Here is a 16795-nt window from a genome sequence, read left to right as displayed (position 1 = left end):
GCCGGTCTTGGAGCGTGGGACCCACCTTTCGCGTTAGCATTTTCCCTATGGTTTCCCGGCTTCCCATGCGACCGAGCGCTCGGGGCTTCTCCTTCTCGAGGGGTTTTGCCCAGCGATCGCACATCAGAAATGGCCTTCATTTCCCGATCCAGGTTTCCTAACTGCCATTTTTGTGTCCTACGCGGTCTCCATGGGCCTCGGTCAGCGCGCTTTGACTGAGGTCCTCGTTGTTCCTCTCTGGCTGCAAACTACCACTATCCATAGGTCTCCCTGATAGCTCTTTGTCCATAAATTTGAAGTCTGTCTTGATTTGATACAGTCATGCCACTTTGAGAATTTTTATGGATCCAATTTGGATCACTGCCTTCCCATTGAAAAAAGGCTTTTGGACCACCAAAAGTTGGTTTTTAAGCATCGACTGAGTGAGGTTACAATTTTCTCACTTGTCCAATCTATATCCACTTTGCACTGCTCGGCTTTGAACCCTTGAGCCCAACTCTAAGGTACTCAACATCTCCTCTGCGCGTTGTCCTCACCTTCCTGTCTAAAACTGTGTCTTCCTGCAATTCATTAAGGTATTCAGGTAGCAAGTCATCAATAGAAGGCAATTGACTCTGGTCTTCGAGATCTTCAATTAGTGAAGGTTCAAACAATCTCAATCAATCTGCATTTACGACTGAGTAGATTTGCATGTAAGTTGGTAGATCAAGGCGAAACGCATTCTCACCAATCTTCTCAACTATCTTGAAGCATCCGTACCTGATAGGCTTTAGCTTTTTACCTTCACCTTGCATCTTGTCCTTGCTGATATACAACTAGACTTGGTCACCAACTTCGAAACTATGCTCCATCCGATGCTTGTCATGCCTTGCCTTGTATTTGCCTTGGCTCCTTTCCAGCGGTTCCTGTACTGCCTGGTGGATCTCTTGGATTTTTTCAATGAACCTAGTTGCCCTGTCCACATCACTGTGTCCCTCAACTATGGTGTCTTTACCAAAGACAAAATCCAAAGGAGACCTTGGTGTGAAACCAAAACAGGTCTCAAAAGGAGATCTCTATGTAGAAGAATGTTTTGCTCTATTGTAAGCATGTTGCACATAACATAAATGTTCATCCCAAAGCTTAGGATGCTTACTGCAACATCCTCTGAGTAATTGGATCACTATCCTGTTAACTACTTCTGTTTGGCCATTAGTTTGTGGATGAAAAGCTATGCTTTTCTTCAGTTTGGGGTCCATCAATTCCCACAGACTTGACCAAAACTTCCCCACAAATCGGGTGTCTCGATCAGATACAATGGAAGTGGGTAATCCAAAATGAACCCATACATGTTCAAAAAATAGTTTTGCAGTTTGTTCAGCTGTAATCTGTTTATTACAAGGTATCAAAATACACATTTTGTTGAACCTATCCACAACAACATACAGATAATCATGACCTTTCCTAGATTTAGGCAGTCCTCCAACAAAATCCATGGAAACACTTTCCCAAGGGTGAGAAGGAACTGGTAACAAAGTGTACAAGCCTAGTTTTCTGTTGCTGGGCTTGCTTTTAGCACACATAGTACACCCTCTTACATATCTAGAAAGTGTCTCATTCATTTTTGGCCAATAGCAAAATCTTTGCAGCTGTGAAACTATTTTACTTACCCCAAAGTGATCTGATATTAGAGAAGTGTGTGCTTCTTGAATTATCTTTACTCTTTCATTTTGTGGAATGCATAACTTCCCACAAAGGTATAAGAGTCGGTCCTTTACATGATAATCCAATTATTCTATTCGTTTGCCTTGACTTAAAGTTGCATATACATCTTTGAAATCTATATCTTGAGCATATTGTTCAATGTAGCTCTCATGTAACACAAAATTATGCTTAAGTATAGTAGATGTATTTATAATGGGTCTAGATAACATATCTGCAACTTTATTATGTATGCCCTTTTTATATCTGATGACTATATGAAACTGTTGTAGAAAACCCATCCATCTATAGTGTCTTGATTGTTGCAACTTAGTTTGTGAGTGTAGATATTGAAGTGGTTGATGATCAGTATGTATTACTTTCTCTTTGCCCATTAAGTAATGTTTCCACTTTTTCACACTCTCTACTAATGCATACAATTATTTATCATATGTAGGATAGTTAACTACTGCAGAATTAAATGTCTTATAATGATAACATATGGGTTTACCGAGCTGTGTCAACACTGCTCCCATGGCATAGTCACTGGCATCCGTTTGGATCTCAAATGGTCTTTTAATATCAAGCAGTGCTAGTACAGGTGTTGTACTAATCTTTTCTTTCAAGGTGTCGAAGGCTTTCTGTTGTTTGCCTCCCCACTGAAACACCTTGTTCAATCCTGTTAAAGAATGTAAGGGAGCTACAATAGAGGAAAAGTTAGAAATGAATTTTCTCCAATATTGTGTTGCTCCTAAGAAGCTTCTAACTTCTGTAGAAGATTTGGGTTTAGGCCAGTTTACAATGACTGCCACCTTAGAGGGATCTATCTTCAATTCACCACCCCCTACTATATGTCCCAAATAATTCAAATATGTTTTGCCAAATTCACATTTTGAGAGTTTAACATAAATCTTTTCTCTTTTCAAAACATCTAGTGTCTGCTTAACATGCTTTAAGTGTTCTTCCCATGTTTTGCTAAATATTAGAATGTCATCCAGATACACAATAACAAAATCATCAAGAAAAGGTTTGAGTACATCATTCGTTAATCTCATGAAAGTAGTAGGAGCATTAGTTAAGCCAAAAGGCATAACCAGCCACTCATACAATCCTTGCTTTGTCTTGAAAGCAGTCTTCCATGCATCTTGTTCTGCAACTCTGACCTGATGGCATCCACTATGCAAGTCTAACTTGGAAAAATAAACAACTTCTTTCAATTGATCCAAAAGATCATCTATGCAAGGAAGGGGGTAACGATTTTTTATTGTTATCTTATTCAGTGCTCGGTAATTAATGCACATTCTCCACGAGCCATCTTTCTTTCTCGACAAAACGATTGGTGACCCACATGGTGATGTGCTAGGTCTGATGAACCCTTTCTTGAGCAACTCCTGCACCTGCTTCTTGATTTCAGCATTCTCTAACGTGAACAACCTGTACATTCCAATGTTAGGCAATGGAGCATCTTGCTGCAAAATAATATCATGCACTATTTCCTTTTTGGGTGGTAGACCTTTAGGTTCCTAAAACAAGATATCATACTCTGAAACAACCTTTTCTAAATCATCTTGTTGTTTAGCATTACAGCCCTCAAATACATTGGTTTTATTAGGTTTCTTTTCCTTTACAACCATCAGTAGGAATTGTTTGCATGAATTTATCATTCGTTTCATCTGCCCTGAGTTTATGAGAGTATAATTATTCTTGAGCTTATGAGCTCTTACGAAGTATTCAATTCCATCTTTAACAAGTAGATACCTATTCTCAGCTCTATAGAAGACATATTTTTTGTCATACAAGTAAGGACTTCCTGAAACAATTCCACATATATCCAAAGGAATTATGTCTAACTCAACCTCATCTACAAATGCTGACCCAAAAGAAAACTTGAGTTTGCATTGTCTAGTCACTTGTAGTTGTGCTTTATCATTTAACCATCCTAATGGGTATGGTTTCTCGTGAGGTGTAGTCACTAATCCCAATTTCTTTACAATTGCTTCAGAAATTAAATTTACTTGTGAGCCACTATCAAACAAAGTATCAATCTTTTGATGTTTGGAAATAACTCGAATATGGAAAATCTCATGTCTTTTTCTCTCATTTTCTTCATCAATAGTAGACTGTGCAGAATTACTAGTAGATGCTTGAGAATTCTTACCTCTTATACCTGTGCCTGCAATAGTTGTTTCATCTCCTGAGTCTGGCCCCAAATATTTCTGAATAGCTGCAGCAGTCTTCTTCTTCTTGCCCTCGAACTTTTTAGGTCTCAACTCTGGATGCAGAATCCAACAGTACTCATCATCATGCCCATCCTTTTTATAGTGAGTGCATGAAGCCTTGCTTTTCTGTGTAGTGTTAGCCTTCCTTGCTTTCCATTTTTGCTTTCTTTTCTCCTTATTCTTGCTTGCAGTGGGTTGGGATGATCCCCCAACTTTTGGACTTCCATTCTTTCCTCTAGCTTCTAGATGAGTAGCTTGTACAGATGCCTCATCTATACTAGTGGGATTAAACATGAGGATAGTGTGCCTCATGTAGCTTTGTAGACCACCAATGTACTTCAACAGAGTCTCAGGTGAGTCTAATGAGATTCCTAGAATCAACGCTCTCTTTCTAAATTCTTGAGTGTACCCTTACACACTTTTCGCTTTCAACGGTCAAAGAGTTTGCCAGCTCATCATGGCTTGCTACATGTAGGCTAATGGATAGAACTGCTTTTTGATTGCAGAAACAAATTCACTCCAGACAGAGATAGTCTTACCATGTCTCTTCAGATGTAGGCTTTCCAGATGAATCTTTCTCTTGTATGATTCGATACTCTACACTCTGCAATAAACATCAATTTGCCTAATCCAATTGTCCAGCTTTTCTGCATTCAACTCTCCATCATATATAGGTAAATCAAATTTAACATCTAGTTTAATCAAAGATGCTTTCTTGTTATGTACAGGGCTATTAGGAGGTGTGAGGAAGCTTTCTTCTTTCCCCTTGCCTTTTGAGTGGTCATGGAAATGAGACTCATCTTCTCCTTTGTCTTGTTTAGAGCCTGATGAATCTTCATCCTTATGTTTTCTAAAGTCCTTATACATTTCCTCTACCATGGACTTTATGGCTAGGAAACTATCTATGAATTGAGGGTCTAGCCCCATAAAACCTTCTTCTGACATTGTCTTCTGAGGATAGACTCTCCCAATTTCAGGATTGGTTTCGACCAACTCTCCTTCTCCTAATTTGAGCTTTGATCTAGTGAGCATTCAACAGCTAAATCCAACACAAGCTTGTCTAACCTTAATAGCCTAAGGCTCTGATACCACTTGATCTGAAATTCACTCGTGAGTGATCTCAGTTAAATAATTAATGAATGAAGGTATTACAAACTCATGTGCTGGTGTGTGTCTATGTTATCTTAGGCAATGGATCGATCAAATTTCAAAATACACAGACACTGGAAAATAGAAAACAATAAGAGAAACACAGTAAACAAATACAAGAACACAACAGATTAATAAGGAGTTCACCCTATTCTCTAGGGCTATGTCTCTGGTCCACCTTTCAGTGGTGGTCTTCTTTTAATGTGTCTTTAAAGCAGAGATTTACAATGAGGAGCTCAACTTGAGTCTCGTGAAACAAAGGATGCTTAGTAGGGTGGTTCTTGGATTCTCCAAGCCACTAGAGTGCACAGACTCTTTCCTTACCAAGTCTCAACCTTTCTAGTCTTCAATTAGATGAGCCCAATGGTGCTCAATTCCCGACAGATATCCTCACCGGGATGCTTGAACTTCTCAAGCCTTCTGTCTGCTCGATGTTGCCTTAGGTTATCTCGGCTCTCTGTTTTTCTGCTTCTTGCTTCACTGTCTCTTTCTCGCTTGTCTCTGTTCTCCTCCTTCTCTCCTCCATTCTGTTCTCTGTCTGTTCATGGCTTAAAGTCAATTTGTCCTCGACTATTCGTTTCCTCTTTCGCCCCTTCGGTTCGCCTACTGTTGTTCGCTTGGAGTTCCTGCCTCTATGTCATCGCCAACATTTCACAAGGAGGTGGCCATTTGTCCTCTCACGAACTGCGCCAGCTCTTCCTTGACGGTTCGGTATTTTAGTTACATTGTGGAATGATTCATCTGCCAACTCAGCGGTCAAATCGGATTTCAAACTTTTATATGTCGTGACTTAATTCCCCTGTTAAATCTGGTTCCTCCATCAGGTGCAATCTCCGCCGTCAAATCTGGAGCCCCCAGATCCTACGGTGTTCGCTCATTTCGTGTGGTTGACTTGCTCGACCGTTAGTGCGCGATGAGAGGCAGTTTTCTCTCTCATCCGCCGGACACGTGTCGCGCAATGTATGGAATCACTCATTTTCTACCAAATCTGCTTACCGCCCCAAAGTGCCTCCAATATACCACCGGTTTTGGAGCGCGGGACCTGCCTTTCGCATTAGCGCTTTCCCTACAGTTTCCCAGCTTCCCATGTGACCGAGCACTTGGGGCTTCTCCTTCTTGAGGGGCTTTTCCTAGCTAAGCACTAATTGCGCATTAGAAATGGCCTCCGTTTCCCGATCCTGGCTTCCTAACTTCCAGTTTTGCATCCTATGTGGTCTCCATGGGCCTCGGTCAGTGCACTTTTACCGAGGTCCTCGTCGTTCCTCACTGGCTACAAACTGCCACTGTCCAGAGGTCTTCATGATGGCTCTTTGTCCATAAATTTGAAGTCTGTCCTGATTTGATACAATCATGGCACTTTGAGAATTTTTATGGATCCAATTTGGATCAAATTACAAAGACTCCTGAGTGCTAATTTATTTATCCAATAAATCACAGTGAGTGGGTGTCACCGCTTGTCTTAATTCCTAAGAAGACTGGCAAGTGGAGAGTCTGTGTAGATTACAGAGAACTCAATAAAGCCACTCAAAAGGAACATTTTCCCTTACCATTTATAGATCAAGTCCTTGATACCCTTTCTGGAAATAAACTCTTTTCATTCTTGGATGGATTTAGTGGCTACAATCAGATACAAATTGCCTGGGAGGATTAGGATAAAACAACCTTTACTTTCCCTTGGGGAACCTTCACATAGACAGTATTCCTTTTGGACTCTGTAATGCGCTAGCAACCTTTCAAAGGGAAATACTAGGAATTTTTCTGACTTGTTGAGTGACTGCCTTGAAATCTTCATGGGCGATTTTACACCTTATGGAGATGCTTTTGAAACAGTGTTAGTTAATCTGGAAAAAGTGTTGGAACGTTGTGTACAAAATAATGTTGCTTTGAGCACTGAAAGATGTCACATGATGATGACTAAAGGGATCGTTCTTGGGCACAACATTTCTGCTGAAGGAATCAAGGTAGACCCTGCAAAAATAGAGGTAATTCTAAAAATTCCAACCCTCAAAATGCAAAAAGAGGTATGTAGTTTCTTGGATCATGCAGGGTATTACAGGATATTTATAGAAAAAATTTCAAAAATTGCATCGCCATTATTTTCCTTGCTCATGAAGGATGTCGACTTTTTGTGAACAGGGAAGTGTGAGTAGGCCTTTTTAAAATTGAAATGTTGTGTATCAGCAGCTTCGGTCTTGCAAGGACCTAATTGGGAACTGTCGTTTCACATAGCTATAGATCCATCTGATATTGTTGTAGGTGTTGTTTTCAATGGGCCAACTGGAGGATAAGAAACCTTATGCTATTTACTACATAAGCAAAAATATAACCCTAGCTGAGCTCAACTACACAGTGACTGAGAAGGAGTTCTTAGCAGTCATGCATGCAATCAATAAATTCCGACATTATATCACAATTTTCGATAAACCTGGAAAATATAATGTAGTATATGATTTTATTTCTAGGTTAACGATTGATGATAATTTCATTCCTACTTAGGATTCTTTCCCGGATGAATATCTCTTTGCTATTTCTACTTACTCACCTTGGTATGCAAATATAGCCAATTATCTTGTAGCAGGGAAGTTTCCACAGTATTTGTCCTCTAAGGAGAAAAGAAAGATCATACAACAAAGTGATACATATACCTGGATAGATGGGAACCTCTATAAAACTGGACAAGATTTCCAGATCAGATGTTGTGTTAGAGAAGATGAGGTCTTCGACATCCTTAAATCTTGTCACAAAGAACCTTATGGAGGGCACTTTGCAGACAAATGGACAGGATACAAAGTCCTTTCAATAGGATATTATTGGCCAACAATATTTCAGGATGCCAAGAAGTTTGTGAAGAGATGTGATAGTTTCCAAAGGATGGGCCAACCACTACAATCAAATGAGATGTTGATACAGCCCCAAATCGTCTTAGAACCTTTTGAGAAATGGGCTCTATATTTTGTTGGACCAATTAATCCCTCGTCTAGACAGAAATCTTACATCTTGGTCTGCATTGACTCTATCAAAAAATGGGTTGAGGCAAAGGCACTAACTAGAGCCACGGAGCAGGCTGTCTCGGACTTTCTGTTTGAAGACATCTTTGTCCGATTTGGCATGCCCAGGGAGATAGTCACAGACGGAGGGCCCCAATTCACATCTCATAGGATCCAAGAGTTGGTTGAAAAATATAAAATCCATCATAAAATCACAACACCTTATCATCCACAAAAAAATGGCCAAGTGGAAAGCACTAACAAAGTCATTAAGGGGATCCTTACTAAGACCATGGCTACTCACCAAAGAAATTGGGCTGATAAACTTCTAGAAGTGTTGTGGGCATACAGGACTACATGAAGGAATACCACTGGATTCTCACCATATGAACTTGTGTATGGTAAAAACCCCTTATTCCCCATTGAATTTGAAATCAAGACACTAAGAACAACATTGTAGGTCAATTTGGATCTGGCTACAACACAAAAGCAGAGATTGAACCAACTCAATGAATTGCAAGAGAAACGGTTGGCTGATATCCAACAAACAGAGATCATCCAGTAGCAGAGAGCTAAGTGGAATGACAGATTCATCAAGAATACGAAGTTCCAGAAAGGAGATTGGGCTCTCTTATACGACTCAAGATTTAAAGACTTCAAAGGTAATATCTACACCAGATGGCTAGGTCACTATGAGGTAGATGTAGTCTTCGACAATGGGACTATAAATTTGGTGACAATTGACAGTGTGAGGACACCATTTCTTGAAAATGGGCACCATCTTCGGTTATATCACAAACCTACTTCAAGGGATTCATTCGTCAACATTGTCACAAATTCATATCTTCAGATTACAGGAACAAGGGAAAGTCCCCCTGTGCTGCAAAAATTCTAATTTTTCCAATAAGTGTAACAACTGAAAATCAACTACGGTTGGCGGCTGTTACACCTTCAAACTCTTCAAAATAATAATAAGGCTGTGAAAACCTTTCCCGAGCATAGACAGACACTTTTTGTAGCAATTGAAAACCACCTTGAGGTGGATGTTACACACTCTGTAACAACATTTGTTATTTCAAAGCATACCTTACGATAAGTGATGTTACATGATCTTTTCTTCTTTATTTTTTTGTAAAAATCAAAGTAATATATATTAGTCATCTTGGTTGTTACATATGTAACAACCGACGACTTTTAGAAATAAATAAGATATTTTATTGTAATAAATAAGAGGCATCATCATGATCCTCATCATTAGAATTAAGTTCGCGCGTCTCGCCACTAGAGCTCAGTTCACTCGTCGCACCACCCATGACTTCTCCCCATATCACCCAGGCACATCATTGAAAGGTAATATTGTATTCACTTTATTTGGTAATTATGGCAACTTAACATGACTTTTGATGGCCGAGGACAGCTGTCACATTTAAGCTGGGGGGAGAGAATCATATTGCGACATGACCGTCGCATGGCTTGTGATTATTCAGAAAAAAGACCTGCAATTAAGGCATGGTGACCTAGTAGTTACTGTTACTTAATGCTCGATCATACCAAAAAGGGGAAGTGTACCTTTGACGAGACCTCTAATAGCCCAACATTAATAAGGCAAATTTACTGTGCGGTACGAACCATGATTGGAAAATCTTAATTTGAAATCCTCACTTGCACCACCCTACCACCATACCATTTACCCCTACTGGAGCACTGCATCCCCATTCAGAGTGCTCGGAGAGGTGGGAAAAGAATAGTGCAGGCTGAAACAGCTAAATAGTGTGCCGACTACCCCAGAACGTCTAAAGGAAAGGAGAAGGAGGAGAAACAACACTGGATGTGCATAAGCAATAGGTGGAGCAGGAATTTGACATGAGCCAGGGTCCACAGAAGCCTTGGATAATTTCCCCAAAGCATGCCAAATTTTCAAGGATGCAGGCTAGTTTGAGTTCTTCCAAAGGTTGGAGGGATCAAAAGGGGGTGTTGCCATGGAATTTGCAAAGAATTTGGAGAGAAACCAGATGGAGGTTAGAGGGCCGAAGCTAGAGGTCACAGAAGAGGTGATTGCTCGAGTGATGGGATTACCATTGGAAGGAAAGAGGTGGTTTAACAGGAAGGCTAATGAACCCTCTCTGAAGGGGGATTTCCTCCTAGAAGAAGAGTCGTTGGTAAAGAAAGGAAAGGGGATTGACAGGTTGTCACTTCCCCAGCCATGGGTTGATGTTTACCTCTACCTCATCAAGTACATTACTTGTGAGGGAAGGGAAAAAATTGTGTTCAATTACCACTTTCCATTTCTAAATCACCTCCAACATCAACAAATGATCAACCTTCCCTACTTCTTGCTGGGAAGCATTAGGCATATGGCCGCGGCCGTGAAAACAACGGTGGACCCAAAAACATGCGTCACCAACCATGGCCTCATCAAGCTCATTGTGTTGGATGCCTTAAGCCATCAGGGTAGGAATTGGGAAGAATTCATGAGGAAAAAGGCCAAGACCACCCGCAAGAGGTAAACCGGAACGTCTGAGTAAGCTCCAGTGGTGACAAAGGACTAGCCCCAACCTTCGACAGTAAGGGTTGGTAAGAGGCTAGTTGACAAATGATTGGTGATAGGTGGCCAAAGTAGAGAATAAGGGTTAGCGAGAACCCAAAGTCCCCATCCATGTTAAAGAAGAACAAAGAGGCAACAAAGCAGAAGGACAAGGAGCAGGGTCAGCCAAAGGAACCCTCTTCACCTGGTAAGAGTGAAACTCAATCCTTGTCGTTAAGAATTGTAAATTTAGAAAAATAAAATAGAGAGCTAAGGGAACACCTAGCAGAGGGAAAGGCAGAGACAAGAGCCCCAAGGATAGATACTTTGGCTAAGGTCGTGGATAGGGCTAGAATGGGAGATGTATCGGGCACTGTGTGCACGACTTGTGCTGAGAAGCTAGTGGCAACAGGGTTTAAAGTCTATGCAACAGACACCACCTCGTGGGAAACACAAACTGAAATCTGGGAAGCTACCACACAAGAACCTGTTGAGGATATTGTTGTTACATAAGAACCAACAACTCAGATGACATAGTCCACAAAAAGTGATCAGGTAGTGGATACACAGGAGCCCTTGGCTGACACTACTGTTACACCAGAACCAGCAGTGGAGGCGAAAGTCAGCCAAGGAAAGGAAGGAGAAGCTAACATCCATGAGCCTGTGGTTGACATTTCTGTTACACAAGAACCAACAGTGGAGATAGAAACCTACCAGAGGAAAAACGATATACAGAAGTCTGTGGATGACACAACTATTACACAAGAAACAACAGTGAGAATGGAAGCTGATCAGGTGGATAAGGAAACCGTAACAAAATCCATTGACGAAGCTGCTATTACATAAGAACCAGTAGCCGAAGTGGAGTAGTTTCACCTTTAGGAGGCTATTACACCCTCAGGAGGATTTTACACCCTCAATTGATAGTACATGTGGGAGAACACCAGGTCTTGATGAAGGATGGTGTTCTGAAAAGATGTTGTTTTTACCAGAGCTACAGAAATGGAAGCATCAGGCACTCTCTCTACAAGAGAGGGTGATCTCACTCAAGGCACACAAAAGGATGATGGATTCCCTTAGGGAGAAATGGCTAAAGGAAGAATGGGAAAGAGTAGGGGAAGCACAGAGGCAGAAGTAAGCTATGAAAAAGAAATATGAACGATTGTATTAGCTAAATCGACAGGTCTTGGACCTAATGGATGACAAGACCAAGCTTAGTGACCTTTCTCTAAACCTACTAGCATGTAGGTGACCATCCCCGTCGTATCCAGTGTTCCTTTGGGAACAATATTATTTATTTCAATTAAAATAAGTTTTTGAGAATAGGTCATATTTGGGTTCTTCAACTCGTAATTTTCTTGACATTTTTCGCTCCTACGACTTTGATGACCAGAGCTTGCTTTGCAAGCTATTCTGCATAATATCATGTGTGAGTATGTCAGCACAAAGATGGTAGCAAGTGTCTTCTCCTATATGGGATATTTGCAGTTGCTGGCCTTCCTTTCATTCATGAGGAACCAGAATGAGTGGCATCTGGCCATGAAATTAGCAAAAGCTAACGAAGAGAGAACAAAATTGTGGGTCAGAGCCGAACCATGGATGGTTTACAAACTCAGGCATGAGTTTAAGCTATTCCTGAGCACTCCAGAGATCAGGGAAGAGTCTTCCATCTATAGGAAAAGGATTGTGAGGATCTTCCTCAACCTGTATGCACAAATGAAAAACCAAGCGCTAAGCAGGATGTCTTAAACGCACCGAGGTCTGTAGTGCTGAGTTACAAGAAGGGGATCCTTTTGAGTATAGGAAATTTTTGGTTGTTGTTACACAAGTGCCTGAGTATGCTCGGATAGTGCAAACACTATGGGCATTTTGGATTGGGCTCAGATTTAAGTTTCCTTTGATTTGGTTTCCAGTAGAAGAGTATCAGCCGAACTACCACCTATGTGACTATGAAGAAGAATCTTGGCCACGTCAGTTAATGGCCATTCAAGGGTACAAAGCTCTGGGTGAAGACACCGTTGGTGCCTACAATTTCACAGACTTGCATCGGGGGTATAGTAGGAGAAGCTGAGATTCTGCATGGGGACATGCAGTTGCTTCAGTCAGGGGGAGATGTTGGGTGTGGCTTTTTACCTATTTTCTGCATCTTCTTTCCCCAGTTTTGATCCTTTTATCCTCTAGGCCTATGACTTTACATGATGAATTCCCATGTTTTCTCACCTTTATAACCTATTCTACTATCATGTTACTTTGTTGTATTTTACTAAGTAATACAATGCTTTATTCCTTTTTTGTGGCTAACTGGGGGAGCATTGAAGAAGTATTTTGGAAAGCTCTTCTCCTTTTTAGGTGTTGCTCACAAGAACAAGGTTATGGAGTAGACAGGTAGCGCTGATTAACTATAGAGAAGGGTAGAACAGTTCGTTGTTACACCTTGTGTGTTGTTACACATTGGATGTTGTTACACTATGCACTTGTTGTTACACCAAGGGTGTTGTTGTCAGTGATTGTTGTAACATCCCAAACCACTATTTAGTCACAAGATGTTCTTGCACTGAAGCTAGAAAATGTGGGTACTATTCCACATAATAGCTATCAATAGTAGGAATTGTTTATTTTGGAAGCAACAGACCCAAGCAGTTGCAATCCTAACTAATGTATATTTGTATTTAGAAATAGGTTGTAACTACTTTTATTTTTTATCAGCATGAGAATCGTGAGATTCTCATGATTGATCTGTTTCTAATTTCGGGTATGTAATAACTATAAAGGAACTCAATTTTCCATGTACAAGACACAACATGTAGAAAAGTATTGTTACTCTCCTTCTATAATTCTGATTTTTTTTTTTAATATTAATCAGCACGGTGAGGCTGCTACTGCTCTTCAGCTGATTCGTTAATTACTTTTGTGTTATTCATGTGCCCTGTTGAGGAGGAAGGGCTCTCCTCTTTGGCAGGGATGTGATAAAGGCAGTATACATTCTAGTATAGCTAGTTGATTTATGGTTTCTTTTTCTTGTTGTACAAATTGTGGGTTACATTCGCTGCTATTTCAATTTACATTATGCTATTACATTGATTTAATCAACAGAATGGTAGTAACCAGCTAGATTAGATATTAGTCACTATGTGGTGCACCTTTACTTTGATAGTTGTGAAGTGTGATTCAATTATGTAGAGTGTTTTTTCTTAGGTCTACATGAATGGTTTGATTCAACAATTTGGTTCAGCGACATATTTTATTGTTTTCTTCATTTTCTCATTCTTGGTTGTAGTGTATCGGCACAGACAGTGTGAACTCCATTGATACAGCAAGACCTACCCTAGGTTGAGAGTTAAATGTTACAGTCTCAGTCAATTAGGATTGATTAAAACAACACTACAACCTCCACCAAAGACTGTGGCCTCCTCCAATCTACAAGCCTCTGCCACTTGTTGTCTTGATAGGCACCTACAACACCCTGATTAGGCTTGTTTAGCCCTCCAAACAACCACCACAGGTCTATAGCCTAGTCTTCATAGTTTTTGATCTCCTTGGCCTATTCTAGCATGAGAACCCACATCAAATAGCCCAAAATAACTTCCCTTGAGTGTGGTTGTCCCTCCTTGAGAGGCTGAGGTAGTTTTTTGTTGTCCTAGCCTCCAAACAAGCCTCAGTCTTCCTTCAAGTATTGCGGCTGCCCTAGATCTCCACCTACAGGTCTGTGACAGCCTAGATATGGGATTTTCCACCCTCAACTGAACCTAAAAATAGGCCCAATCCCTTCTCCTTTCTTATGCGTTCACACCTTACCTTACTTGGCCTTGTTGTGGCATGAGATAGTTATCCACATAGTCAAAGAGGCACCCAAACTAGCCCTAAGTCCTCATGATCTTTTGTCCTCTTCTCCTGCAACAAAATAGAGGTATCTCCCTCTTCACCGAGTTGTTGTTCCTCCTCCTTAACATTGCCTTAGTTTTTCACTTCTTGGGTGATATAATGCCTCTACATCACCCTCTATTTATACAAAAGAGATGGTCTCCTTCCAATGTCAATTCTAGGGGCTATCCAACTATCACATGCCTAAAATATCCTTAGGCTGACATTAAACATAAGTCACAACCCCAACATATGACTTAAAAAATTCATAACTCCTCAACGACAACTCGGAATCAAATGATTCTCATTGTGTTAGAATCATCTCACTAAGAGATATCATCATCATCCATCACATGTAAAAGACTCGTCATAGTTTTGGCCCAAACATCTATGGGTGCAAAACCCGAGGCTTGGGTTCTAAGCCCACAAGCCTACTTGTGGCGCTTTGACATCCAACCCTCGAACACTAGGGCTTGGAGTACCTCCCAAGATACAAAAATCAACACTCCCTCTTAGTGAGGGAGGTACTTCCAACACTAGGAAGTAACCATCATCATCCGGCGACGACACTAGCCCATTTTCCATCCATCACTGCATAATACCCTATAAAATGAATCCGACAATCTCAATAATGCCTCTAAATCATCGCATTTGAACCTGAAGATCCCAAACCTCCATAGGGTTGTTCCCTCTAAGCCTAGACTCCCTCTGAGCCTACACGATCTCCACTAGCTTAGTCTTGCAAGCACTCATCCTCCTAGATTAAATACCATTCATACAAATCCCACCAATCTCGGATATGAAACATCAAGATCCGATGAAGACTCTAGCCCACCAACCTGTAGTCCATCACATGAAGCCATCTCGATCAACCTAATTTTGTCCATGCCAGAGCAATCCTCGAGTTGTCCCAACCATCCATGACAAATGAACAGAAGTCCATGATCAACAATCTACACTACAACAAACTATTGTTCACCAAGCTCACCACCAATCCACCAGAACTCCCAGTCAATCTCGCTGCCAAGCGATTCAAGACCACATATCCATGTCTTCAGATAAACCCTCTACTCCATGATCTAGACACCGACAACTCCCTCTGCGTTGCTTCGTTGTGCGCACTCTAATTCACTTTCCCTCAAAGGAGCTCAAACATGCCTGATTCCATGTTGAATTTCCATGAACTTGGGTCTAGGTTAGAGTCTTAAAATCACTATGCTATCAAACCAAGAATCTCAACCATAAACTACTTTTCCAGCAGAATAAAATAATAGTAAATCAAACATGCACATAATATATAAAAAAAATTATAGTTTTCAACCCAACTTTGTTATATTAATCCAACTGATATAATACAACATTCTAGGGCTCCTATACCAAGGATAATGGCCCTCATACATCCATTGATACAAGATACAAAATTGAGGCTTGGTGGTAGTCCATCGACAACAAATCTACCCTCATACTCTGACCATCTAGCTGTCGCATGCTCTCTCAGCTCCTCTCGGTCATCCCTGTACCTTTTTGGTCTTGTGGCTCCCAATCTACAACTCCTACCTCTATCAATGCTCCAAGTTCATATGGCCACTGAATCTCGACTATCCAATCTACTCTCTATTTGTGCCTTTGTCCATTAATGCCACAATACATCAAGACTCTTGTCGAGTCTTTCATAGCTCCTCTTGTGAACAACTCTTGATCTGCCCACTATTGCTCCTCATCTAGTCAGGGACTTTATCCCACTATGATCTTCCTATGCTGCACCGATGAAGACCAACATAGGGCATGGAGGGATGCCACCTATCACTACAAGATGTCCATCTCCTACAATGAACATGGGCTAGGAAGACTTCCCATCATCTTCTGTAAAATTCATTCTCCACAACTGCTCCTATGGTTCATCAACCCTTGAGCTCAACAACTACCTCTCTCGCAACTACCTTTGTTTATTAAGGTGTTTCTCACCGGACTCCAACTTGGACACTATCACGCTATCCTCCAGCAGAACATAAGTTCCTAATCTCTTCCACACTTGGTCTACTCTCACGCTGCCCTCCAACAATCCACGAGGGACCAAGTCCACGTTGTAGCATTTGCACCTAGTTAGGGCATCCCCACACCTAAGAGACCCTTACACATGGCTACCAGCAGACTCCACCAATCTACCCTTTTCTCTGCAATAAAGCAGCTATTGAAAAAATCTAGGCTCCAATAATATGTCCTTACCTAGGACATCCATCCACCGTGCGATCTACTCCTAGTTAGAGTTCCTTCATGCCCAAGGAAGCTCCAACAAATGGCTCCCACAAGCTGAAAACTATCCGATCCAATACTGGTCACAAACTGTGACCCAACACAAGGAAGAACTAGAGAAA

At 41.0% G+C, this 16795-nt stretch overlaps 1 protein-coding gene across 1 annotated transcript in view; it reads left to right on the top strand.

Annotated features, from left to right (window-relative positions):
- The window catches only part of LOC149140713 (uncharacterized), a 75521-nt gene extending 64116 nt beyond the window's left edge, over positions 1–11405 (top strand). Inside the window, exon 6 of the mRNA XM_089451050.1 lies at positions 11115–11405. Coding sequence (XP_089307176.1) covers positions 11115–11405 — 291 coding nt within the window. The remainder of the gene's footprint in view (positions 1–11114) is intronic.
- The last annotated feature ends 5390 nt before the right edge of the window (positions 11406–16795 follow it).

Source organism: Pinus tabuliformis, chromosome X (genome assembly GCF_031772625.1).
Source record: "Pinus tabuliformis cultivar Carrire ecotype Pingquan chromosome X, CPIR1, whole genome shotgun sequence".
In the NCBI taxonomy this organism is placed as follows: domain Eukaryota; kingdom Viridiplantae; phylum Streptophyta; class Pinopsida; order Pinales; family Pinaceae; genus Pinus; species Pinus tabuliformis.
Note: the sequence above shows the minus strand (reverse complement) of the source record. Positions and strands in the feature narration are given on the sequence as shown.